The sequence below is a fragment of the Neofelis nebulosa genome, chromosome 1 (assembly GCF_028018385.1).
Source record: "Neofelis nebulosa isolate mNeoNeb1 chromosome 1, mNeoNeb1.pri, whole genome shotgun sequence".
Lineage (NCBI taxonomy): Eukaryota > Metazoa > Chordata > Mammalia > Carnivora > Felidae > Neofelis > Neofelis nebulosa.
The window spans coordinates 145,753,530-145,779,408 of NC_080782.1; the positions used below are offsets into that span (position 1 = coordinate 145,753,530).

At 38.2% G+C, this 25,879-nt stretch overlaps 2 protein-coding genes across 6 annotated transcripts in view; both read right to left on the reverse strand.

The window, feature by feature from the left end:
- The window catches only part of COMMD10 (COMM domain containing 10), a 231,719-nt gene that overhangs the window by 186,171 nt on the left and 19,669 nt on the right, over positions 1-25,879 (reverse strand). The window lies entirely within an intron of this gene.
- Positions 16,748-18,544, reverse strand: LOC131516922 (aldehyde dehydrogenase 1A1-like). The gene has a single exon (XM_058738475.1). The coding sequence runs from the start codon at positions 18,495-18,497 to the stop codon at positions 16,992-16,994; it is 1,506 nt and encodes a 501-aa protein (XP_058594458.1). The 5' UTR covers positions 18,498-18,544; the 3' UTR covers positions 16,748-16,991.

Below are 25,879 nucleotides of genomic sequence, written 5' to 3' on the forward strand. Positions count from 1 at the left end.
GAGTTCAAGCCCCGCGTCGGGCTCTGTGCTGACAGCTCAGAGCCTGGAGCCTGCTTCCCATTCTGTGTCTCCCTCTCTCTCTGCCCCTCCCCTGCTCACGTTCTGTCTCTCTGTCTCTAAATAACAAATAAGCATTAAAAAAAAATTTTTTTTAAATAATAAATAAATGAGATAGAAACTAAAAAGACAACTTAAAAAAAGATCAATCAGGGGCACCTGGGTGACTTAGTTGGTTTAGTGTCGAACTTCAGCTTGGGTCATAACCTAACAGTTCGAGAGTTCAAGCCCCTCACTGCTGTCAGCACAGAGCCTGCTTCAGATCTCTATCCCTCTCTCTTTGCCCTTCCCCTGCTTGTGCTCTCTCAAAATAAAATAAAACATTAAAAAGAAAGATCAAACTAAGAGCTAGTATTTTTTTTTTACAATTTCTTGTCTTTTATTATTATTTTTTTTAATGTTTACTCATTTTTGAGAGAAAGAGAGAGTGGCAAAAGCCAGGGAGGGGCAGAGAGAGAGGGAGATACAGAATCTGAAGCAGGTTCCAGGCACTGAAGTGTCAGCACACAGCCTGACACGGGACTCGAACCGTGGACCATGAGATCATGACCTGAGCAGAAGTCAGACCCTTAACTTACTGACCTACCCAGGCACCCCCTAAGAGCTAGATTTTTTTTTTAAAGATAAACCAAAATTGACAAACATTTAGCAAGACTCACCAAAAAAGGGCTGGGGGTAAGAATCAAATAAATAATATCAGAAATTAAAGAGAAACATTACAACTGATACCAGAGAAATGCAAAAGACCATAAAAGAATACTATGAATAAATTAAATGTCAACATATTGTAACCTACAAGAAATGTATAAATCCCTAGGAACATACAACCTACCAAGACTGAATTAGACATTAAAAAAAAAAAAAAAAAAAACAGAAAATCTGAACACACCAGTTCGATTTTTTTTTAATAGACCAATTCCTCATAAGGAGACTGAATCACTAATCAAAAAATTCCAAACAAACAAAAGTCCAGGACCAGATGGGTTCACTGGTGAAATCTACCAAATATTTAAAGAAGAATTAATATCAATCCTTCTCTAAGTCTTCCAAAAATAAAAGATGAGGGAACACTTCCAAACTCATTTTATAAGGCCAGCATTATCACCATGAAAACCAGACAAGGGTGCCACAAGAAAAAAAAAAAAAATCAGGCCAATATCTTGATAAACATTGGTGCAAAAGTCCTCAACAAAGTATTAGCAAACCAAATTCAGCCATACATTAAAAGAACCATATGCCATGATCAAGTGGGATTTTTCCAGGGATGCAAGGATAGTTCAATACCCACAAATGAATCAATGTGCTACACTGCATTAACAAAATGAAAGATAAAAATCATATGATCATTTCAACAGATGCAGAAAAAGCATTTGACAAAATTAAGCATCCATTTATGATTAAAAAAAAAAAAAAAAAAGAAGCAAAAAAAAAAAAACTCCCCAAGGACTGGGTACAGAGGGAACATACCTCAACAAATAAAGGACAGATATGACAAGCCCACAGCTAGCATCATACTAAATGGTGAAAAGTTTAATGTTTTTCCTCTAAGATCAAGAACAAGACAAGGATGGCCACTCTTCCCACTTTTCTTCAACAAAACATTCAAAGCCCTAGCCAAAGCAATTCAGCAAGAAAATAAATAAATAAAAGGCATCCAAATCCAACAGAAACATGTAAATGTGTCACTCAGATGACAAGATTTTATTTTTTTAATTTTTCAATGTTCATTTATTTATTTTCAATATATGAAATGTATTGTCAAATTGGTTTCCATACAACACCCAGTGCTCATCCCAAAAGGTGCCCTCCTCAATATGACAAGATTTTATATATACAAAATCCTAACGAAGCCACCAAATAACTCTTGGAATTTTAATAAATGAGGTCAGTAAAGCTGTGTGATACAAAAATCAACATATTTACTACATTTCTCTACACTAATAATAAACTATCAGAAAGAAGTTAAGAAGACAATCCCATTTACAATTGTGTCAAAAGAATAAAATACCTAGGAATAAATTTAACCAAGGAGGTGAAAGACCTGTACACTGAAAGTCACAAGAGACTAATGAAAGCAAATGAAGACACAAATATATGTAAAAATATCCCATGCTCATAGATTGGAAGAATCAGTATTGCTAAAATGTCCATACTACCCAAAGCAATCTACAAATTCAGTGCATTTCCTATCAGAATGTCAATGGTATTCTTCACAGAAATAGAGCAAACAATCCTAAAATTTGTATGGCACTACAAAAGATCCCTAATAGCCAAAACTATCTTGAGATAGAACAACGCTGCAGGCATCATGCTTCCTGATTTCAAACTACAGTACAAAGCTGTAGAAATAAAAAACATGACACTGGCATAGAAACAAACACATACATACATCAGTGGAACACAACAGAAAGCCCAGAAATAAGCCCACACATGTGTGGTCAATTAATCTACAACAAAGAAGCCAAAAATACCAATGGGGAAAGGACAATCTCTTCAATAAATGGTGTTGGGAAAACTGAACAGCCACATTCAAAAGAATGAAACTGGACCACGATCTTGTTCCATACACAAAAACTAACTCAAAATAAATTAGAGAATGGAACCTAAAACTCCTAGAAAAAAACATGGATGGTAAGCTCCTTGACATCACTCTTGGTGATGACTTTTTGGATCTGACATCAAAAGCAAATGTAACAAAAGCAAATATATATACATACACTAGTGGGACTAAATTAAACTAAAAATACTCCGCACAGCAAAGGAAACCATCACCAAAATGAAAAGACAACCCACCAGGTAGGAGAAAATACTTGCAAATCATATATCTGTTATAAGGTTAACGTCCTAAATATATAAAGAACCCATAAAACTCAATTTCAAAAAAATAAACAACCTGTTTTAAAAATGACCCGAGACGTGAATAGACATTTTTCCAAAAAAGACATACATATGGCCAACAGGTACATGAAAAGGTGCTCAACATCAGTAATCACGGGGGAAATACAAGTCAAAACCACAATGAGAAATCGCCTCACACCTTGTGCAATGAGTGTCATCAAAAACACAAGAAAAAAACAGCGTTGGTGAGGATGTGGAGAAAGGGGAACCCCTGCGTTCTGTGGATGAGAATGTAACCTCGTGCAGCCACTATGGCAAACAGGATGTAGGTGCCTCAAAAGTCTAAAAATAGAACTACCCTATGACCTAGCAATTGCACTTCTGGATATTTATCTGAAGGAAATGAAAACACTAACTCAAGAAGATATCCACAACCCCGTGATCACTGCAGCATTATTTACAATAGCCAAGATGTGGAAACAATGCAGGTGTCCACAGACCTACAAATGGCTAAAGAAAATGTGAGATACGCACACGCTCGCACACAAACACACACACCACACACAATGGAGTACTATTCTACCACAAAAAAGAAGGAAATCCTGCCATTTGCGACAATATGGATGAACTCTGAGGGCATTATGTGCCGTGAAAGAAGTCAAACTCAGAAAGACATCCCATATGATCTCACTTACATATAGAAGCTAAAAACAACAACAACAATCAAACCCAAAGCTGCAAAGATTGGTGGCTGCCAGTAGGGAACAGGGGGAATGGGAAGTGAAATGAATGAAAGTGGTCAAAAGGTATAAACTTGCAGTTATCAAATGAATAAACCCTGGAGGTATAAGGTACAGCATGGTGACTGTCGTCAATACTACTGTGTCGTGTGTTTGAAAGTTGCTGAGAGAGTAAATCTTAAAAGTTCTCATTACACACTCACACACACACACACACACACACACAATCGCTGTGCGTGGTGATGGATGTTAAGTAGACTTAGTATAGTGATTACTTCACAATGCACACAAATACTGCATCATATACCCCTGAAACAGATATAATGTTATAAGCCAATTACATCTCCCTTTTTTAAAATGAGACAAGTACATGCAGACTAGAGAAAAACACTTGTAATATAATGACATAGGCAGTTTGAAAGTTAAATGATGGAAAAAGATATATCATGCAAACATTGATCAAAACAAAGCAGGGAAGGCTATAAAATTATCTGAGACAGAGGAGGACGTTAAATAACAATAAAAGTATGAAAACAATACTAAAGGTCTTAGAACTGCAGTATATGTCAAGTAAAAATGGATGGAACTAAAAGAACTAGATAAATCCACACGTATAGTTAGAGACTTCAACACTTGTTTCTCAACAACTGATAGAGTAGCTGGACAGAACATCAGCCAGACTATATATGAATTCAACATCAACATCAACCAAAAGAATCTAATTGATATTTATAGAACGCTTCACTCAACAACAGCAGAATAAACATTCTTTGCAAACACCTACAAAACATACACCAAGATAGACCATATTCCGGGCCATAAAACATATGCCTTAACAAATAAAAAGAGCTGAAATCATACAGAATGTGTTTTCTCACCACAATGGCACTAAACTAGAAATCAGTAACAGAAAGAGGAAAATCTGGAAACTCAACAACCTAATTTTAAATAATCCATGAGTCTGAAGAAAAATCAAAATACACAGTGAACAACTTAAAAATAAAAAACATAAAATATCAAAATTTGTGGGATATAGCTAAGGCAATGCTGAGAAGAAAATTTAAAAGTACCAAATACTTCCGGATGCCTGGGTGGCTCAGTCAATTGAGCACCTGCCTTCAGCTCAGGTCATGATCTCACAGCTCGTGAGTTCAAGCCCTGCGTTGGGCTCTGTGCTGACAGCTCAGAGCCTGGAACCTGCTTCAGAGTCTGTGTCTCCCTCTCTCTCTGCCCCTCCCCCACATGCACTCTGTCCTTTCTCAAAATAAGTAAACATTAAAAAATAAAATTAAAAAAAACTACCAAATACTTACATTTGAAAAGAAGAAAAATCTCACATCAATGACCTAAGAATCTCAAGAACCACAGGCAAAAAAGCTAACCTCAACCAACTCATGTATCTTATACACAAATTAATTCAAAAATGTCCATGGGCATAAATAAAAAATTCAAAACCACAAATTTTTAGGGAAATAAAAACAAAACTAAGCCACGAGTGGTTAAATGGTCTAGGGTAAGGGAAACAGTTGAGACATGACACCAAAAGCAAAATCCATTATAAGAAAAACTGATTAATTGGTCTTCAACAAAATGAAAAATTTTTGCTCTCCAAAGGATCCTAATTAAGAGGATGAGAAGTCAAAGCACAGACTGGAAGACAGCATCTGCAAACCATGTACTTGAAAGGATTAGTATCTAAAATACACAAATAACTCTCAAAACTTAATAGTTTTTTTTTTTAAAGAAGTAATCCAATTAGAAAATGTGCAAAAGGCATAAAGAGACATTTCACTGAAGAGGATCTACAGATGGCAAATAAATACAAGAAAAACTGTTTGACATCATTAGTTACCCAAGAAATGCAAATAAAAGCCACAATGAGGTATCACTGCATACCTATCAGAACAATTACAATAAAAAATGGTGACAACTCCAAATGCTGGCAAGGATGGAGAGAACGTGGATCCCTCATACATTGCTGATGAGAATACGAAATGATTTAACTACTCTGGGAAATGGTTTGAGAGATTCTTACAAAACTAAATATACAGGAGTGCCTGGGCAGCTCAGTTGGCTAAGCGACTCTTGATTTTGGCTCAGGTCGTGATCTCACAGTTTGTAAGATCAAGCCCCATGTCAGGCTCCATGCTGGTCTGCTTGGGATTCTCTCTGCCTCTCTCTGCCCTTCCCCTGCTCATGCATGCATGCCTGAGCTCTCTCTCTCCCTCTCTCAAAATAAATAACTTAAAAAAAAAAACTAGAAAAAAACTAAATTGGGGCACCTGGATGGCTCAGTCGGTTCAGCGTCCAACTTTGGCTCAGGTCATTATCCCCATGGTTCCTGGGTTCCAGCCCCGTGATGGGCTCTGTGCTGACAGCACGGAGCCTGGAGCCTGCTTTGAATTCTGTCTCTCCCTCTCTCTCTGCTTCTCCCCTGCTTATGCTCTGTCTCTCTCTCTCAAGAATAAACATTAAAAAAATAAAAAATAAAGTCCTTAAAAAATAAAACACTAAATCTATAACTATCCTACCACCCAGCAACGTCACTTATGAGTATTTATTCTAGAGAAATAAATATTTATGCTGATGTAAAAACCTATACACAAATGTCTATGACAACTTCAGCTGTAACAGACAAAAACTGAAAGCAATGCAGATATCTTCCAAAAGCTAAATGCTTAAGCAATCTGTTTTATATACATACCATGGAATACTATATAGCAATAAAAAGGAATGGACTATTAATACCTCATTAGGTATTAATTATAACAACCAATTCTGGTTGTTAAACCAGAACGGATATCCAGAGAATTATGGCAAGTGGGAAAAAAAGTCAATCCCAGAACGTTACATCCTGTATGATTCCATTTACATTATACTTCTTGAAATCACAGAAGTTTTTCTGTAAAATATAGATTTTACAGAAGAAGTTCTACATAGAAATTATAGAAGAAATTGGTGGCTGCCTGAAGGGTATGGCATGGCAGGCATGAATGGGAAGAGAATCATCAGGCCATAAAGGGTCATAAAAGAACCTTGTGGTGATGGCAACGTTCTGTATCTTGACTGGACGAATGCTAATGTCCTGGCTGAGATATTGTACTAGAGTTATGCAAGATGTTATCACTAGGGGAAACTGGGGGATGGGTATAAGGGATCTCTCTGTATTACTTCCTACCACTGCATGTGTATATATCATTATCAAAAGGCTAATTCACTTAAAAGAGGAATGGCATGAAGAAGAGGAGAAAGATTAATAAATGTAAATAATCACAGAAATTTTGCCAAATTCATCTTTACACCTCATTCTTAGGTATATGATTATAGCACTTAAAGCAAACCTACTGCTCAACAAGGTCCCTATAATTCTTTTTTTTTTTTTTTTTTTTAAATTTTTTTTCAACGTTTTTTATTTATTTTTGGGACAGAGAGAGACAGAGCATGAACGGGGGAGGGGCAGAGAGAGAGGGAGACACAGAATCGGAAACAGGCTCCAGGCTCCGAGCCATCAGCCCAGAGCCTGACGCGGGGCTCGAACTCACGGACCGTGAGATCGTGACCTGGCTGAAGTCGGACGCTTAACCGACTGCGCCACCCAGGCGCCCCACAAGGTCCCTATAATTCTAATTGGCTGTTCCATATTCTTTGTTTCCAAAAATTAGATGTATAAAAATGAAGCATGAGATAAGAACTTCTACATCTTTCACACAGAGAAGGGAATTTTTCAATTCCATGTAATCTGTTTAATAAGGTTAGCTCCTTGAAGTATTTCTCATTATAAACATGTATCACCAAGAAAGCAATACCTGCTGGGAAAATCAATTTCTGAATATTTAAAAGGTCATACTTACAATCTCTCAATAATAGCATGACTGTATGTATGTGTATGCAATTAATCTTTGTTTAAAATGATAGAGTCAGAGTAATTTTACATTCGTCTAAAACAGAAAAGTTTCCAGTATTTCCATTATAATGTAGGGAGACATTTCCTCAGGCAAAACAGGTACAGAATTTGCCCAAGGACACAAGACAACACCACCAATTTAGAAGTACATTTGACTGGAAACATTCTATATACCAGTAAGAGTACAGATGATTATTCCTCAAATTTTGACCTTTTCTTTGGAAAGAAAATAATAGAGACTATGAATAACGGACGTATCATCAGCTCAAATAGATCCATTAATCAAATCAGCAAACATTTTAAACAGTCTGTCCTTTGGAGGCCCTCCAGGAGATCCCAAATTTTACCCCCCCCCCATTTTTAAGCTGTTTGTGCCCTACTTACAAAGTTGCATTCTAAAACGTCTCATTAGGAACACAGAACAAATTTGCAAAGAGAATACTATTATAAATGGTGACTAAGTTACCAAGTAATTCCCAAGTAGTTCAACACAAGAAACGCAAGTGGGTCTACTTTTGTCCTAACCAGAGCAGTTAGGACAAAATATAACAAAGCCCCTTCACCCAATGGCTAAAAATAAGTAATACCTTAGCATTAAGACAAATCTTCAATTTCCAGCATTTTATATACATGTGGCTTTCCTAAGTATTCTATACACAAATATCAGCCCAAACACAAGTATCCAATCTGAGAAAAGCTTGGTGCTTTCAGGGTACTAATGATTCCTATTTTTATGTAAATTCCATTAAGTTTATGAAGCCCACACTTCTTACCAAGAGAATCAGACTTTCATCCTAGTTTTCTATTCATTTTTGGCAAAAAATGATATAAAGACCGGCTTGTACAAATGGAGAAAAACAAAAACAAAAATAACAAAATTACCATTAGCTGAAATGGAAAACTACAGGAACAATTCCAAGAGGAATGTTCCAAGGATCAGTTTTTTGTTTGTTTTTTTTAATGTTCAGTTTGAGATGCTTATTAGACATCCAATAAATTTATCAAGTAGGCGAGCGCAGGCTAGAGGAAAAAAAATTATAAAATAGCATTTAAACCCCGAGGCCTACGTGAAATTGCCAGGGAAGGGACAAAAGAAAATAGAAGAGAACCAGGGACTGAGTCCTAGCTATATGCAAAAGTGTGGAAATGAGTCACGGCCACGAAAGCAGGAAACATGACCAAAAAGGCAGCCAGAAAGGGGAAAAACCAAGGGAGTGTGGATCTGACTTTTATACCATCGTAGGTGCTGGTGGCATAAAAACGTATAAATTTACAATCTGTCCCCAAAGCTCTCAGTCTAGTGATGAAGACAAACTATACAAAAACAATTATGATGTAACATATCATCATATAGGCAGAAACTTTCAAGTTATCTGCTAAAAAGCTACTAAAACTAGTGGGTGATTTTAGGAAAGCTATGGCACACAAGATTAATGTGAAAAATCAGTATTAGTTCAAGACAGTAGAAACAAATAGGGAATATAAAAAAATGCAATCCCATTTATACTAGCAACCCAAACCATGAAAATACATAGTGCCTTAGTCAGTTTGGGCTGCTATAACAAAATACAACAGACTATGTGGCTTAATAGTAAACATTTCTCACAGTTCTGGAGGCTGGAAGTTCAAGATCAGAGTGCCAGCATGGTTGGGTGAGGGCCCCCTTCCAGGCTGCGACTTCTCTTTGTGTTCTCACAAGGCAGATGGGGTAACGCAGTTCTCTCTGGCCTCTTTTATGAGGGCATTATTCCCATTCATTAGGGTTGTGCCCCCATGAACTAATCACCTCCCAAAGACCCCACCTCCTATCCTCACCGTGAAGGTTAAGTTTGAACATAAGAATTTTGGGAAGACACATTCAGTCAACAGCATAGGGATAACTTTAACAAAATCTGTGTATATCCTGATCCTTGAAAATCTACACACATTACTGGAATAAATTAAAGAAGGTATCGGTAAATAGAGATACACCATGTTCATGAATTTAAAGGTTTAACATTGTTAGAAGGTCAATTCTTCCAAAAGGGATCTACGGATTGAGAACAATCCAATTAAATTCCCAGCAGGTACTTTTTCATAGAAACTGACAAGCTGATTTTAAAATTTAAATGGAATGGAGGGGCGCCTGGGTGGCTCAGTCAGCTGAGCATCCAACTCTTGATTTCACCTCAGGTCATGATCTCACAGTGGTGAGACCAAGCCCCGTGTCTGGCTCTGCGCTAAGTGTGGGGCCTGCTTATGTTTCTCTCTCTCTCTTTCCTTCTGCCCTCTCCTCCACTCATGCTCTCTTAAATAAATAAATAAATAGATAGATAGATAGATAGATAGATAGATAGATAGATACATAAATAAATAAATAAATAAATAGGTAGATAGATAGATAGATAAAATTTAAATGGAATGGAAATGATCTAAAAGAGCCAAAGCAGTTTGGTGTGTGTGTGTGTGTGTGTGTGTGTGTGTGTGTGTTTTAATTTGGAAGAACTACACTACCTAACTTTACAACTTAGTATAGGGGTGTCTGGGTGGCTCAGTCAGTTAGTGTCTCACTCTTATTCTGGCTCAGGTCATGATCTCATGGTTGGTGAGTTCAAGCCCTGTATCGGGCTCCACACTGACAATGCCAAGCCTGCTTGAGATTCATTCATTTTTGCTCTCTCGCTCTCTCTCTCTCTCTCCTGTTGTCCTCCTCTCCTCCCCCTCCTTCATGCTCCCGCTGTCAAAATAAATAACTAAACTTGAAAAAAAATAACAACTTTTTTAAAAAAGGACTTAATCCAAAGCCACAGCAATAAAGACAATGTGCCACTGGCAAAAGAATAGAAATATAGACACATTAGCTGACTTCCGACCAAGATGCCAGGGCAAATGATGCCAGAATAACGAGGTATCTACACAGGAAGGAAATGAACAACAACCCCTACTTAACACCCAACACAAAAATGAACTCAAAATGGATCAGAGAGCTAAATGTAAGTGCTATAACCATCAAACCTCTGGAAGAAAACACAAAAGAAAACCTTTGTTATCTTGGGATAGGCAAAGAGGTTTTAGGTAGACCATTAAAAGCATTAACCATAAAAGAAAAAAATTATAAACTGGACTTCATCAAAATTAAAACTTCTGTTCTTCATTTATTTATTTTTAATGTTTATTTGTTTTTGAGAGAGAGTGTGACAGAGTTCAAGTGGGGGAGGGGCAGACAGAGATGGAGACACAGAATCTGAAGCAGGCCCCAGGCTCTGAGCTGTCAGCACAGAGCCCGACAGGGGGCATGAACTCATGGGCTGTGAGATCATGACCTGAGCTAAAGTCGGACGCTCAACCAGCAGAGCCACCCAGGTGCTCCAAAACTTCTGTTCTTCAAATGTCACCATTAAGAAAAAGGAAAGGCAAGCCACAGACTGATCAAATAGGATTCTTACCATTCAGGAATAAAAAGACAAGTCTATACAAAAATGGGCAAAGATGTGAACAGATAATTCACAGAAGACACACAAATGGCCAAAAAACACATAAAAGGTGCTCAACATCTTTAGGTTCACTATCCTTGCAGCTACTAGAAGGACTAAAATTTAGGGGGCACCTGGGTGGCTCCATCAGTGAAGCGTATGACCCTTGATTGTGGCTCAGGTCCTGATCTCATGGTTTGTGGGATGGGGCCCTGTATCCAGCTCTATGCTGACAGCATGGAGCCTGCTTGGGACTCTCTCTTTCCCTCTGCCCCTCCCCAACTCACATGCATGTACTCTCGCTCTCTCAAAATAAATAAACTTAACAATTTTTTTTTTAAAGATTGGCAATACCAGGTGTTGACCAGTATGTGAAAAAAAATTACTGGCTGGAATATAAAATAGTAGAACCACTTTGGAAAACTGTTTGATAGTAACACTTAACCAATCACTCCACTCCTGAGTATTTACCCAAGAGAAATGAAAATATATGTCCAAACAAAGATGTATATATGAATATTGACAGATTTATTTAAAATAGCCCAAAAACAGAAATGGCCCAAAGACCCATGCATGAGCAGGTGGCTGGACAAACTGATATATCCACAAGACAGAACACTACGCTGCAGTAAGAAAGCACAAACTACTAATACACACAACACTATGGATGAACATCAAAATCTGACTCAGACGAAGAAGGCGGACAGGAAAAAAGAACATCTGTATTAATTCTATTCATACACTGCTATGCAGTTTACAGTGACAGAAAGTGTGTCAGTGGTTTCCTAGGGCCAAGATTAGGGGGAAAAGGGACTTCCAAGGGGCATGAGGCAACTTTTGAAGGTGACGAAAATGCTCTGTGTGTTGATTGCGGTAGTGATCTCATGGGTGTACATGCACCAAAATTCATCAAACTGTACAATTTAAAAGGATACAGTTTACACTATGTAAATTATAACTCAACTAACATTGTTTTTTAAAAGATACAATATACTGGAGGCGCCTGGGTGGCTCAGCTGGTTAGGTGTCCAACTTCAGCTCAGGCCGTGATCTTGCAGTCTGTGGGTTTGAGCCCTGCGTCGGGTTCTGTGCTGACACCTCAGAGCCTGGAGCCTGCTTTGGATTCTGTGTCTCCCTCTCTCTCTTTCTCTCTCTCTCTCTCTCTCTCTGCCCCTCCCCTGCTCATGCTCTGTCTCTCTCTGTGTAAAAAAATAAATAAACATTAAAAAAATTAAAAAAAAAAATTTAAAGATGCAATACACCGGGACACCTGCGTGGCTCAATGAAGCAGTAAAGCGTCTGACTCCTGATTCTGGCTCAGGTCATGATCTCACAGTTCTCTCTCTCTGCCCCGCCCAAGCTCACTCTCTCTCTCTCTCAAAAATAAATAAACTTTTAAAAAAACACAAAAAACAACACACTAAAGGTTTTAACAGAAGAATGACAGCTGCAAATGGGAGAACATCTTCAGCCACCCACTCCCATCACCCTCTCTGCCACCCTCTAATCATGGGCACGAACAGGAGGCAATAAGTTTCCAAGGACCAAGCCACACTCACTACTGCTTGCATCCTAGAGAAAGAATCCTCCATTGTGACATCTGTTAGGTATAATCAATGTCAGGATCTTGGAAACGACTGCTATGTAATATGACATCCATATTACACTGATGTGAGTATATTAGCATATATCACAAAGATGCAAACAGATAAACTTCTTGAATTAATACTGGCTCTATCCTCCACCCAGATGACTGCCAACCTCCATAAAACATACTACATAAATCATAAAGACTACGCATTAGGCAATCTCCAGACGACATCAAAACTTCCAAAGTGACTAAACCAATGCCCTTCGTTAATGCTGCTGCTACACCAAATCATAATAAGAGGTACAAATGCTTTACTGTAAGTATCACAACTTAGGGATACTCCCTAATCTATATCCTTAAGTTTAGATGTCACAAAAGCCAACCTAGTCTCACTGCTAGGATGGCATGGAACTTAATTATACTCCTTGACTCACAGACTTGGCCAAAACACCTAATCATGGTCTTTACATCCAAGCTGAAAAGGAGGGAAAACACCAATGAACCATCCTTCAAACTGTCTGCCACGTCTGCATACCAAGAATTTATGAAAAAGATAGCACAAGGTTAAGGACACTGAAATGTCATTCAACTAATGCTCTCACAATTGGCAACACTCTCAAAAAGTACATCAACTCTATTTAGCAATTTCTGAATGCTAGGCACATAAGAGTAATTTTGCTAACAGCACAATTTTTGGCATTAGTAAAATCTTTATTTAATTTGTTAATGGTTCTGGTTTTGTGCAATTATTTATAAAGCAGAGAACACGTTTCTGTTTCAAATAAGACTGATTAAGGAGCTCTTAGATCTACAGCTCTTTTAATTGATTGCTGCAATACAGCTAATGACATCACCTTGTTTTCTGGGAGAATTTCGGTTTCAAGCTACAGCAATTCTTTCTATATTTCCAGTTTTAAAAAGGAAAAAATGTAAATGGTTGAATCAAGTATTCCAGCAAACCTCAAGAGTCATGAAATAAATGAACCACAAAAGGTTTGAAGTACAACCAAAATAAAAACAGAAGAATACTAGGAGAGAGGCACCTGGCTGGCTCAGTCAGAAGAGCGTGTGACTCTTGATCTCAGAGTGGTGAGTTAGAGCCCCATGTTGGGTGTAAAGATCACTTAAAATAAATAAATAAACTTTAAAAAAAAAAAAAAAGAATACTAGGAAATAAAAAATATGTCCATACCCCCTTCTTATTTGGTCTTTCTCCACTAATCAGTACAAATACCCTTCTTTGTAAGAAAATCTAATGGGGCGCCTGGGTGGCTCAGTAGGTTAAGCGTCCAACTTAGGCTCAGGTCATGATCTCGCGGTTTGTGGGTGCAAGCCCCGTGTTGGGCTCTGTGCTGACAGCTCAGAGCCTGGAGCCTGTTTTGGATTCTGTGTCTCCTCCTCTCTCTGCTGGCCCCCCCACCATACTCATGCTCTGTCTCTCTCTGTCTCTCAATAATAAATGTTACCAAAAAAAATTTTTTTAATAAAAAAAAAGAAAACCTAAAAGACTGCACTTCAAAATAGTACAACTTGTAAAGCAGAGATATTGTGCATTTATTCATTCAACAATTATTTATTGACAACCCACTATCTTCCAAGGGCTAGGGCAATGGAAATACAATAGTGAACAAATACCCTTGTGGACTCACAGTTTAGTAACAGAAACAGAGAATTTTAAAAATAAACAAGTGAAATATATAATGTGCTGGATAAGACTAAATGTTATGTTAAAAAAAAAAAATGAAGTAAAAAAGTACCACAGAGATGTGGCCACTTGTCATGATGATGATCAGGGCAAGATTCAATGACAAAGATGCATTAGAACAAAAGAGTCGAAAAAGGAAGCCAGTCATATGAATCTCCAGGAGAAGGGCTTTTGAAGAGATCAGAGGTGGCCAAAGTCAGCCAGGTGAAGGATGTTAAAAGGAGAACGTCAACAAGATAAGGTAGCGGACTAAGGAGGTTATAGATCATGGGGAATCCTAAGAAATTTGACTTCTATTATAAGAAACATTGAAAGTCTTTGGTGGATTTGGAGTAAAGGAGAGATAGAATAAGACTTAGAATTTTAAAAAATCACTTTTTAAACAAATTTTTTTTAATGTTTTATTTATTTTTGAGAGTGAGAGAGACAGAATGTGAGCAGGGGAGGGGCAGAGAAAAGGGGAGACACAGAACCCAAAGCAGGTTCCAGGCTCTGAGCTGTCAGCACAGAGCCCGAAGCGGGGCTCAAACCCACGAACTGTAAGATCATACCTGAGCTGAAGTCGGATGCTCAACCAACTGAGCCACCCAGACCCCCCAAAAAAATCACTTTTAGAGCTCCTAATCTGGTAATGGTAGGAAACAGTTCATATTACATTACCCTATTATATTATATAAATACAAATAAAATTTACAAATAAATTTTATAACCACTATACAAAATATCTTCCAAACAATGATTTGAAGGCATTGGAGAATGGCTAAAAGCAGGTAGAAGTTAAGGGAATTCAACTCATTTAAGATGGGAACCACACAAGGTGATAGATTCACATTTATATGACTTTCCCCAAACCGCCCAGCACAGGCTGGCTCAAACTTAAATAGAAACTCTCAGATCTTGCTCCAGGGGGCCAGCAAACCCTTCCTCAGTATGGATCCCAGAAAAATTAAAATATATGTCCACAAAAAGACTTGTACACAAATGTTCACAACAGTCTTAATTCATAATAGCTAGAAACTAGAGATAACCTAAATGTCCATCAACATGGGGATGGAGAGACAAAAGGTGGTATTTTTATACGATGAAATACTACTCTGCAATAGAAAAATGACTGATCCAAGTAACAACATAAATGAATCCAAAAAATATATCACGTTGAGAGAGATTAGTCAGACACATTTTTCTGAGTCCATTTACGTTATATCCAAGAACAGACAGAACCAATCGCTGGTGACGGAAAGCAAAGGTGGGAACGGAGGAACCAACATTGGGCATTTTCCAGGTGATGAAATTCTTTATTTTGTTATGGATAATGATTAAATGGGTGTGTATAATTTCTGAAACTCATCATACTGAACTCTTAAAAATCTCAAGATTTAGCTGCATGAAGTGTGCTCTTTCTGCCCTCTTTATATAAAGCTATTTATCCATCCTTAGGATTCCAAAAGAAATGAAACAAGGATGTCAAAGAAAATACTAAAGCAAAATAATACAGTAAATTTTGCAAGTATCAAGTCCAAATGTCTAGTTTCTTACACTCCATATAAAAAACAGGTATTTTTAATAGTAATTCAAACAATTAGCTGTTGCACTTAACGATAAATTGTACTCTAAAGGCTAAAAGGGGATACATTTGTAAGAATGTTATAGGAACACTACAACCTCAGAAACAGTGGCTATCCAACTTTAAACGGAGACTTCTCAAGAACGTGCAAGATAGGATGAAATTTCACTAGAGTACAATGCAGTGATTAAATACTATGAATAAATTCGCCAAGTAATTGGTAAAGAACACTCTCAGTGAGAGAAATTCCCATTAAACCTATTTCAAACAGGGTCACCTGGGTGGCTCAGTCGGTGAAGCATCCGATTTTGGCTCAGGTCATGATCTCACAGTCTGTGGGTTTGACCCCACGTTGGGGTCTGTGCTGACAGCTCAGAGCCTGGAGCCTGCTTCAGATTCTGTGTCTCCTTATATCTCTTTGCCCCTCCCTTGCTCACATTCTGTGTCTCTCAAAAATAAATAAACATTAAGAATATATATATTAAAAAAGTAAATAAATAAACCTACTTCGAACATTGGAAACAAACATTAAGTGCCAAATATGTATTTAAGAATTCCCTAACATATAAGTGCATTTTATTTTATTTTTTTTTTTTTCATGCAAGGTTGTTTTTATTAAGCTTTACGTTTAGATTACAGCTAAGTATTTCAAGCAGGACTTCATTTGACAAGCAGACATGACATTCTAGGAAACATTTCAACAAACTCCAGTGACGTCAAAACTATTGGGAACAGAACACATCTACTCTGCAGTTCAAGGGTGTGTTGAGGACTTTAAGGGGTCATTAGAGAAAGAAGCTACATGGCAACTGGTCCTCTTCTATAACATGATTATTCTGGACAAGTAGCTACAAAGAGAAGCACGTAACTATCACAGAGCTTAGAGAGATCTTGCCTCAAATCCATCCTTTTTATTACCAATAGGACTTGGGGGTCACATATCAGAAGAAAAAGGATTCTTTCAGAATAAGCTACATGTCAAGTTTTCTATGTATAATCTTAATGCTAATATGATTAGCTTACGTTTTAAAACAAAATCAAGAAAAGAACAGTTTTATATTTAAAACCCACTACAGTATATTAGCGACTGGAGGAGATGCTTATCCACTGAGGATTCTTTGCTCCACTCTCGTAGTTTCTTTATGAGTTCTTCTGAGAAATTTTCATTGTGACCGTCTTGACCTCTGTGTATTCGTGGAGACCATATTCTCCCAGTTCTCTTCCATTTCCAGACATCTTGAAACCACCAAAGGGGCACTGGGCAGATACCACGCTATAGCAATTCACCCACACTGTCCCAGCCTGCAGAGCAGAGGAGACTGTTATGGCTTTATCTACATCTTTGGTAAAGATCCCTGCTGATAAGCCATAAAGGGTATTGTTTGCTCTCTTGATCACTTCATCTAAAGATTTAAATTTCATGATTTGCTGCACTGGTCCAAATATCTCCTCTTTGGCGATGCGCATCTTGTCTGTAACATTAGAGAAAACTGTGGGCTGGATGAAGTAGCCTTTATTCCCCCAGGGGCCTCCACCGCATTCCAATTTGGCCCCTTCTTTCTTCCTACTCTCAATGAGGTCAAGTATTTTTTCATATTGTTCCTTGTCAATTTGAGGGCCTTGGCTGACTCCTGGGGTCAGAGGATTTCCAAGAACGTATTTTTTAGCCCGTTCAACACTCCTTCGAACAAACTCATCATAAATTGATTCTTCCACAAAGAGTCTGGATGCAGCTATGCAACACTGGCCTTGGTGGTAGAATAATCCATGGTGGGAAAATTCAATGGCATTATCCAAGTCGGCATCGGCAAACACAATGCAGGGGCTCTTTCCACCAAGCTCCAGCGTCACCCTCTTCAGATTGCTTTTCCCGGCAGCTTCTTTGATCATTTTGCCAACCTCTGTAGATCCTGTGAAGGCCACTTTGTCTATGTCCATGTGGGAAGAAATGGCCGCCCCTGCGGTAGGTCCATAACCAGGCACAATGTTCACTACTCCTGGAGGGAAACCTGCCTCTTGTATTAAAGATGCCACGTGAAGAGCAGTGAGAGGAGTTTGCTCTGCAGGTTTGACAACCACTGTATTTCCGCAGCTAAGGGCAGGCCCTATCTTCCAAATGAGCATGACCAACGGGAAATTCCAAGGAATGATTTGGCCACATACACCAATAGGCTCATGTCTTGTGTAAGTAAAAAAGTTTCCATCGATGGGTATCGTGCGACCCTGGATCTTGTCAGCCCACCCTGCACAGTAGCGTAATGTCGTTATGCAGCCCCCTAAATCCATCTGATATGCGTTGGAGAATAGTTTTCCACCATTCATCGACTCCATTGTTGCCAGGAGAAGACGATCTCTTTCAATTAAGTCAGCCAACTTGTATATTAGCCGCCCTCTCTCTGAAGCATTCATGGTGCGCCATGGAGAGCCGATCTGAAAAGCCTGTCTTGCGGCCTTCACTGCTTTGTCAATATCCTCCTTATCTCCTTCTTCTACTTCACAGAGTTTCTCTTCGGTTGCAGGATTAAAGACAGGAAATTTCTTGCCACTCACTGAATTATGCCACTCATTGTTTATGAAAATCTTAGTATATTTATATGTCAAATTGGTGAGTGGGACAGGTAAGTCTGGCGTGCCTGAAGACGACATTTCTGGTTCGGCTGCTGGAACACAGGTGACAGGCTCAGCGATTTGGTTCTGATCATAAGTGCATTTTAAGAAAAGGAGCTGGCTACGCAGAGTGCTTAAAATATGCCTTACATATATTTCTCATCATCACATCTGTTACTAACTGAGGAACAAAGTTAATTTGGAATGTAAAATTATTTTAGAAAAATAAGCCTTTATATTCTCTAGTATCAATTGTGCAGCTAACATCTAGGTGGTAATACAGCATAATGGCATACGAGTGTGATTCCCTGTAATAAATCCCCATTTTGCCACTTTAAGGTCTCAGAAAATAGACAAGTCAATAGCATCTGACATGTAACTTTTTACATTTATATAGTAGGAATATATGTACGGGAACTCCTAGCAGACTTTAAGGAGTAAAATGAAGTATAGCATTCAAGTTCTATCTGAAAGGAAATTCGCAATTTAATACATGTTGTAGCACAGGCATTGTAACAAAAATCAAGAGAAGACCCTGTTAGGAGGACAATGCTGACAGAGGCAATGGTGATAAAAGAGGGAAGAATACAAAATTCAAATAAGTCATGGTGACATTTCAGTCTCAAGTCTCCGAAAAGATTAAAATAAAGCATATTAAAAAAAAAAAGTGAAATAGGATAAAATTTAAAAATCTGTTCAATCATATCCAGCAAAAGGCTACCATCAAGATTAATTTTCAATCTCCCTCTCTCTTATTGGATCTAAATAATATAAGACGAAAGGAGGTGTTTTAAAAAATTAAATCAAAAATAAGCACCTTTGATTTTATAACTTATTATTTAATGGAACCTGACTCTTTGAACTTAGAATTATTACCCACAGATGTTCTGCCAGCACTGCACAGAGAGTTTATGCACGTGAGCCCCTAAATTACCAAAAGCAGCACTGTAAATATACCTTTTGTTCGTTACATAACAAGTCTCTGCCATGGACAGGATCTATTTTCACACATAGCCGAAATAAATATCAGAGCCAAAAAGGAAGACAGCATTATCGCTGCCAGAGGTAGCATGACTTAAAAGGAACAAGGCTTAAGGGGCACCTGGGTGGCTCAGTCAGTTAAGCATTCAACTCTTGATTTCAGCTCAGGTCATGATCTCATGGTTGGTGAGATCGAGCCCCACATCAGGCTCTGCGATGACAACGTAGAGCCTCCATGGGATTCTCTCTCTCCCTCTCTTTCTGCCCACACCCCTGCTTCCACACCCTGTCTCAAAAATAAGTATTTAAATTTTTTTTTAACATTTATTTATTTTTGAAGGGGAGAGAGAGAGAGAGACAGAGACAGAGACAGAGTGTGAGTGGGGGAGGGGCAGAGAGAGGGAGACAGGGAGAGAGAGAAAGAGAGACAGAGAGAATGAGAATCTAAAGCAGGCTCCAGGCCCTGAGCTGTGAGCACAGAGCCCCACGCGGAGCTCAAACTCACGAACCGTGAGATCATGACATGAGCTGAAGGCAGATGCTCAACCGACTGAGCCACTCACATGCCCCATTAAATAAATATTTTAAAAAAAACGAAAAACAAGGCTTAAAAAATACATCTGATTCTCAGGTCAGTTTTACCAAAAGACCAACTGATTGGGGTGATAAACTTACACTTTATGTATGAGGTTTTATTTTCTTCCTTTCCAAAGATATCCTACATACACACAAAACTATGTCAACCACTCTTCACGGAAAAACTGTGTAGCTAACACCTAGGTAGAAGTATAGTATAATGGCTTACAAGGGTGACTACTGTGTCAAATTTACTCAGCTACATGACCCTGAACCAATTATTTAATCCTTCTAAACCTCAGTTGTATTTTAAATATAAGCTATAACTATAAGTAGGTTTTACAAGATACGAAGCACCCAGCAGAGTATATGGCCCTCAATAAACACAAGAAATGCTTGCTATGATCTCAAGAAAGAAGAACAAAGCTGGAGGTATCCCAATTCCAGATTTCAAGATATATCACCAAGCCGTGGTAACCAAAACAGTATGGTACGGGCACAATAACAGACACAGAGATCAATGGGACAGAATAGAGCCCAGAAATAAACCCGTGCTTATATGGTCAATAAATCTGAGACAAAGGAGGCAAGAATATGCAATGGGAAATAGTGTCTTCAATAAACAGTACTAAGCAAACTGCACAGCTTCATGCAAAATAAAGAAACCGGACCCCTTTCTAACACCACACATACAAATGACCCAACATGCATTAAAGACCTAAAGGTGAAACATGAAACCATAAAACTTCTGGAAGAAAACATAGGCAGCAAATATAACATGGACCATCGCAACATTTTTTTAGATATGTCACCTCAGGCAAGGGAAACAAAAGCAAAAATAAACTACCGGGACCACACCAAAAGAAAATGTTTTTGCACAGCAAAGGAAACAATGAACAAAACGAAAGGACAACCGACCAAATGGGAGAAGATATTCACAAATGATGTATCGGATAAGGGGTAAATATCCAAAATAAAGAACTTACAAAACTCAACTCCAAAAACACAATCTGATTAAAAACTGGGCAATTGAACAGATCTTTTTCCAAAGAAGACATACATGTGGCCAACAGATACATGAGAAGATGTTCACTGTGACTCATCCTCAGGGAAATGCAAATCAAAACCACCATGAGATATCACCTTATACCTGTCAAAATGGTGAGAATCAAGGAGACAGGAACAGGGCGAGGATGTGGAGAAAAAGGAATGCTTGTGCACTACTGGTGGGGATGTAAATTGGTGCAGCCACTGCGGAAAAGAGCATGGAGGTTCCTCCAACACTTAATAACAGAGGGGAACCTGGCTGGCTCAGTTGGTAGAGCAAGTGACTCTTGATCTCAGGGTCATGAGTTCAAGCCCTGCATTGGGTGTAGAGCTTCTTCAAAAAAATTTTTTTAAGTAGAAATACCATGTGATTCAGTAATTCTTTGGATAATTACCCAACGAAAATGAAAACACTAATTTGAAAATATATACGCACCCCTATGTCTATTGTGGCACTATTTACAACAGCCAAGATATGGAAGAACCCAAGTGTCCATCGATAGATGAATCAAGACACATGTGCTATATATACACAATGGGATAGTACCGAGCATTAAAAAGAATGAGATGTTACCATTTTCAACAACACGAATAGACCTAGAGAGTATTATACCAAGTCCAATAACTCCAACAGAAGACGATTACCATAGGATTTCACTTACATGTAGAATCTAAAAAGCAAAAGAATGAATAAACAAACAAAAAGCAGAAACAGACCCATAAATACAGAGGCTACACAGATGGCTGCCAGAGAGAAACAGGGATAGGGGATGGGCAAAATGAGTGAAGGGGGGTGGGAGATACAGACTTCCAGTTATGGAATAAGTTATGGGCATACAAGCACAGGAAATAAAGTCAGTGGTAATGTAGCAGCAGTGTATAATGACAAAATGGGGCTATACTTGTAGTAAGCATAGCATAACATACAGACTTGGAGAGTCACCATGTTGTACATCTGAAGTTAATATAACATTGTGTGTCAACTATATTTGCACAAAAAAGGAAGTTTGCTACCACTGTATTAATTGTTTAAGGTATTAAAATAATGTATTAGAGGGGCGCCTGGGTGGCTTGGTTGGTTAAGCGTCCGACTTCGGCTCAGGTCATGATCTCACGGTCTTTGAGTTCGAGCCCTGCATCGGGCTCTGTGCTGACAGCTCAGAGCCTGGAGCCTGTTTCAGATTCTGTGTCTCCCTCTCTCTCTGCCCCTCCCCTGTTCACGCTCTGTCTCTCTCTGTCTCAAAAATAAATAAACGTTAAAAAAAATTTTTTTTTAAATAAAAAATAATGTATTAGCTATCCTCTCAGATAATCTGTATTAATAAAAGATAATTTTCTGCATTATCAAGGGAATGATGTACAATTAATCATGTCCTTACAACTTTCCTGCATGTTTTATATGGCAAATGACTAAACCACTTCTTAGATACTGACACAATGCAACATAATTTGGAGAAGAAATATTACCTTAAAAAAAGAAAAATGGGTGCCTGGGTGGCTCAGTTGGTTGAGTGTCTGACTCTTGATTTCGGCTCAGGTCACAATTCCAGGGTTGTGGGATCGAGCCCCACATCAGGCTCTGCACTGAGTGTGTACCCTGCTTAAGATTCTCCCCCCTCTCCTCTTCTCTCTCTCTCTCCCTCCCCCTGTCCTTCTATCCCTCTTCCCTGCTCTCTCTCTAAAAAATAAAAATAAAAATACTATCATCTGGAAGACACTGAAAAATTACTGACTAACGGAAGCAGAAAAAAATGTTTAACTGTGCGAGTATACTATACTTGTATAAATTCAAGAAAAAATGAACTCTATAAAATAAAATTATACAAACAGAAAACAGGCAAATATTAAAAGGCAAGTGAGATTGCTTAAAAATGGGAATGGTTGAAAGAAGAATTTCAGGGACACAAAGTGGGAAAACCTAAAATCTGTAAAGGATGTAGGGAAAAGTAGAAATTTAACTGATGCAAAACGAAGTAATGATGTGGAGAATGCTTGAGGACACTGAGAATGCAGAGTTCAAAAAAAAAAAAAAAAAACAGGAGAGAAATGAAAACAATAAAGGGGCACTTTTAAACACCTGTAGCTAACACCATACTTTATGGTAAAAGACTGAACCTTTTCCCTCTAAAACTAGAAACAAGGCAGAACGTCTGGCTGGTCTGTTGGTGGAGCATGCAACTCTGGATCTCGGGGTTGTGAGTTTGAGCCCTAGGTTGAGCACAGAAATGGCTTAAAAATAAACATCTTAAAAAGATAGATAGATAAAATTGGAAGCAGGCAGGATGTTTGGACTTCTGAGTCCTATTTATATCATATTAAAAGTCCTACTCAGGGACACCTGGGTGGCTCAGTCAGTTAAGCGTCCAACTTCAGCTCAGGTCATGATCTCGCAGTTTGTGAGTTCGAGCCCCACATTAGGCTCTGTGTTAACAGCTCAGAGCCTGGAGCCTGCTTCAGATTCTGTGTCTCCTTCTCTCTCTGCCCCTCCCATGCTCATGCTCTGTCTCTCTGTGTCTCTCAATAATAAATAAACGTTAAAAAAAAAAAAAGTCCAACTCAGTGCAATAGGGCAAGAAAAAAAATAAAAGCTGAACAGACTGGAAAAGAAGAAATAAAACGGTCTCTAATCATGGACAATGTAACTATCCATAAAGAAAATCACAAAAAATCCACACAAAAAAACTGCTGTAACTAATTAAGGAATTTACCAAGGTCACAGAATACAAGGTCGATATACAAAAATCAACCCTATATACTAGCAAGAAACAACTAAAAACCAAAATTTCAAAAACAGTACCATTACAACAACTCCAAAAACACAAAATACTCAGGCATAAATCTAACAAAACATATGTAGGATGTGTAGGCTGAAAAATGAACAAAAGTGACATAAGAAATCAAAGAGGACCTAAATAGAGAGGTATACTCAGTACTGCTAAGAAGTCATTTCTCTATTAAGTGATCTGTAAGTTAAACATAATCAAAAATCCCAGCAGGATTTTTAAAAACTAGCAAAGCTGGTTTTTAAATTTATATAAAAAGTCAAAGAAATTAGAATATCCAAAACAATTATGGGGGAAAAAAACCCCGCAAAGTTAGCAGACTCACAATACTTGACTTTTAAAGTTTACTACAAAGCTACAGAAATGAAGGTATCATATTAGCATAAAGATAGAAAGATCAATGGTCTAGACAGAGAGTCCAGAGAAAGACCCACACAAACATGTCAAATGATTTTTGACAAAAGGGTGAGGCACTTCAGGGACAAAAAGAGGTTATCAGTAAGTTATGCTGGACGTGTATAAATGAACATCTAAAATGAACATCTATACGCAGAAAAAAGGAAATTTAATCTGCGCCTTATACCAAATTAACTCAAAATAGATTTTAGAGCTAAATGGAAAAAATAAACCTATAAAACAGAAGAAAATAAAATCTTTGTGATACAGCATTAGCCCACAAATTCTTAGATACAAAACCAAAAGGATCGATAAAAGAAAATAACTGATAAATCAAACTTCATTAGAATAAAAAGCTTTCCCGTAAATCACAGGTGAGAAAGGACACACGCCTAGAATAATATATAAAAACTTCACAAAAGTTGAAAGAAAACAAACACCCTCCACACATTTGAACAACCGAGAACAAAAAAATTCTCATGCATTTCTATATGCTGGGATTTACTCCTGAGACTGTCCTTTAAATTACTATAATGGAACTTCCTTATCTTTCACAATGTGGAAATACAATTAGGCAAAAGATGTGAACAAATATTCTACCAATGAAGATATATGGAGACAAGTAAGCACATAAAGAGATCATATAATTTGTTATTAGGAAAACACAAATTAAAAATACAAAATACCACTAGAAACCTAATAGAATAGTTTTGATAAAAACAAGTGACAATGGAGCGCCTGGGTGGCTCAGTTGGTTGAGTGACTTCAGCTCAGCCCATGGGCTCACAGCTCGTGAATTCAAGCCCAGCATCGGGCTTTCTGCTATTAGCGCAGAGCCTGCTTCCAATTCTCTGTTCCCCTCCTCCTCAGCCCCTCCCCTGCTTGTACTCTCCCTCTCTCCCCCAGAAATAAACATTAAAAAAAAAAAAAAAAATGTGAGGCACCTGGGTGGCTCAGTCGGTTATATGTCTGACTTTGACTCAGGTCATGATCTCACAGTTCATGAGTTCAAGCCCCGCGTTGGGCTCTGTGCTGACAGCTCAGAGCCTGAAGCCTGCTTCAGATTTTGTGTCTCCCTCTCTCTCTGCTCCTCCCCCACTCGTTCTCTCTCTGTCTCTCTCAAAAATAAAAATATTTTTTAAAAAATATTTTTTTAAAAAAGTGACAATACCAAGTGCTGACAAGGTACTAGAACTCTCATATAATGCTGGCAAAGTGTAAAATAATACCAATCCTTCACAAATTCTTACAGAAAATGGAAGAGGAGGTGAGAACACTTCCCAGCTCACTTTCCAATGTCAGTTGCACTCTGATACCACCAAAGACATCACGAGAAAGCTATATAGACCAAGAGCCCTCATGAACATAGATGGAAAATTTTTTAACAAAACATAAGCAAATCAAATAGCAACATATAAAAAGCATGATACACAACAACCCATGAGACTGATCCCAGGAATACAGCAGGCTGTAAATCTGAAAATCAGTGATGTAATACAACCTACTATTAGAAAAAAGGTGAAAATCTGTATGATCAACTTAACCTCTATTAACAGTGACTAAAGGTCCCCCAGCAGTTTTGAAACACTGCTGTTATTTTGTATTTGTCCCAAAGTGCTCCCTTTTTCGCTATTTGCT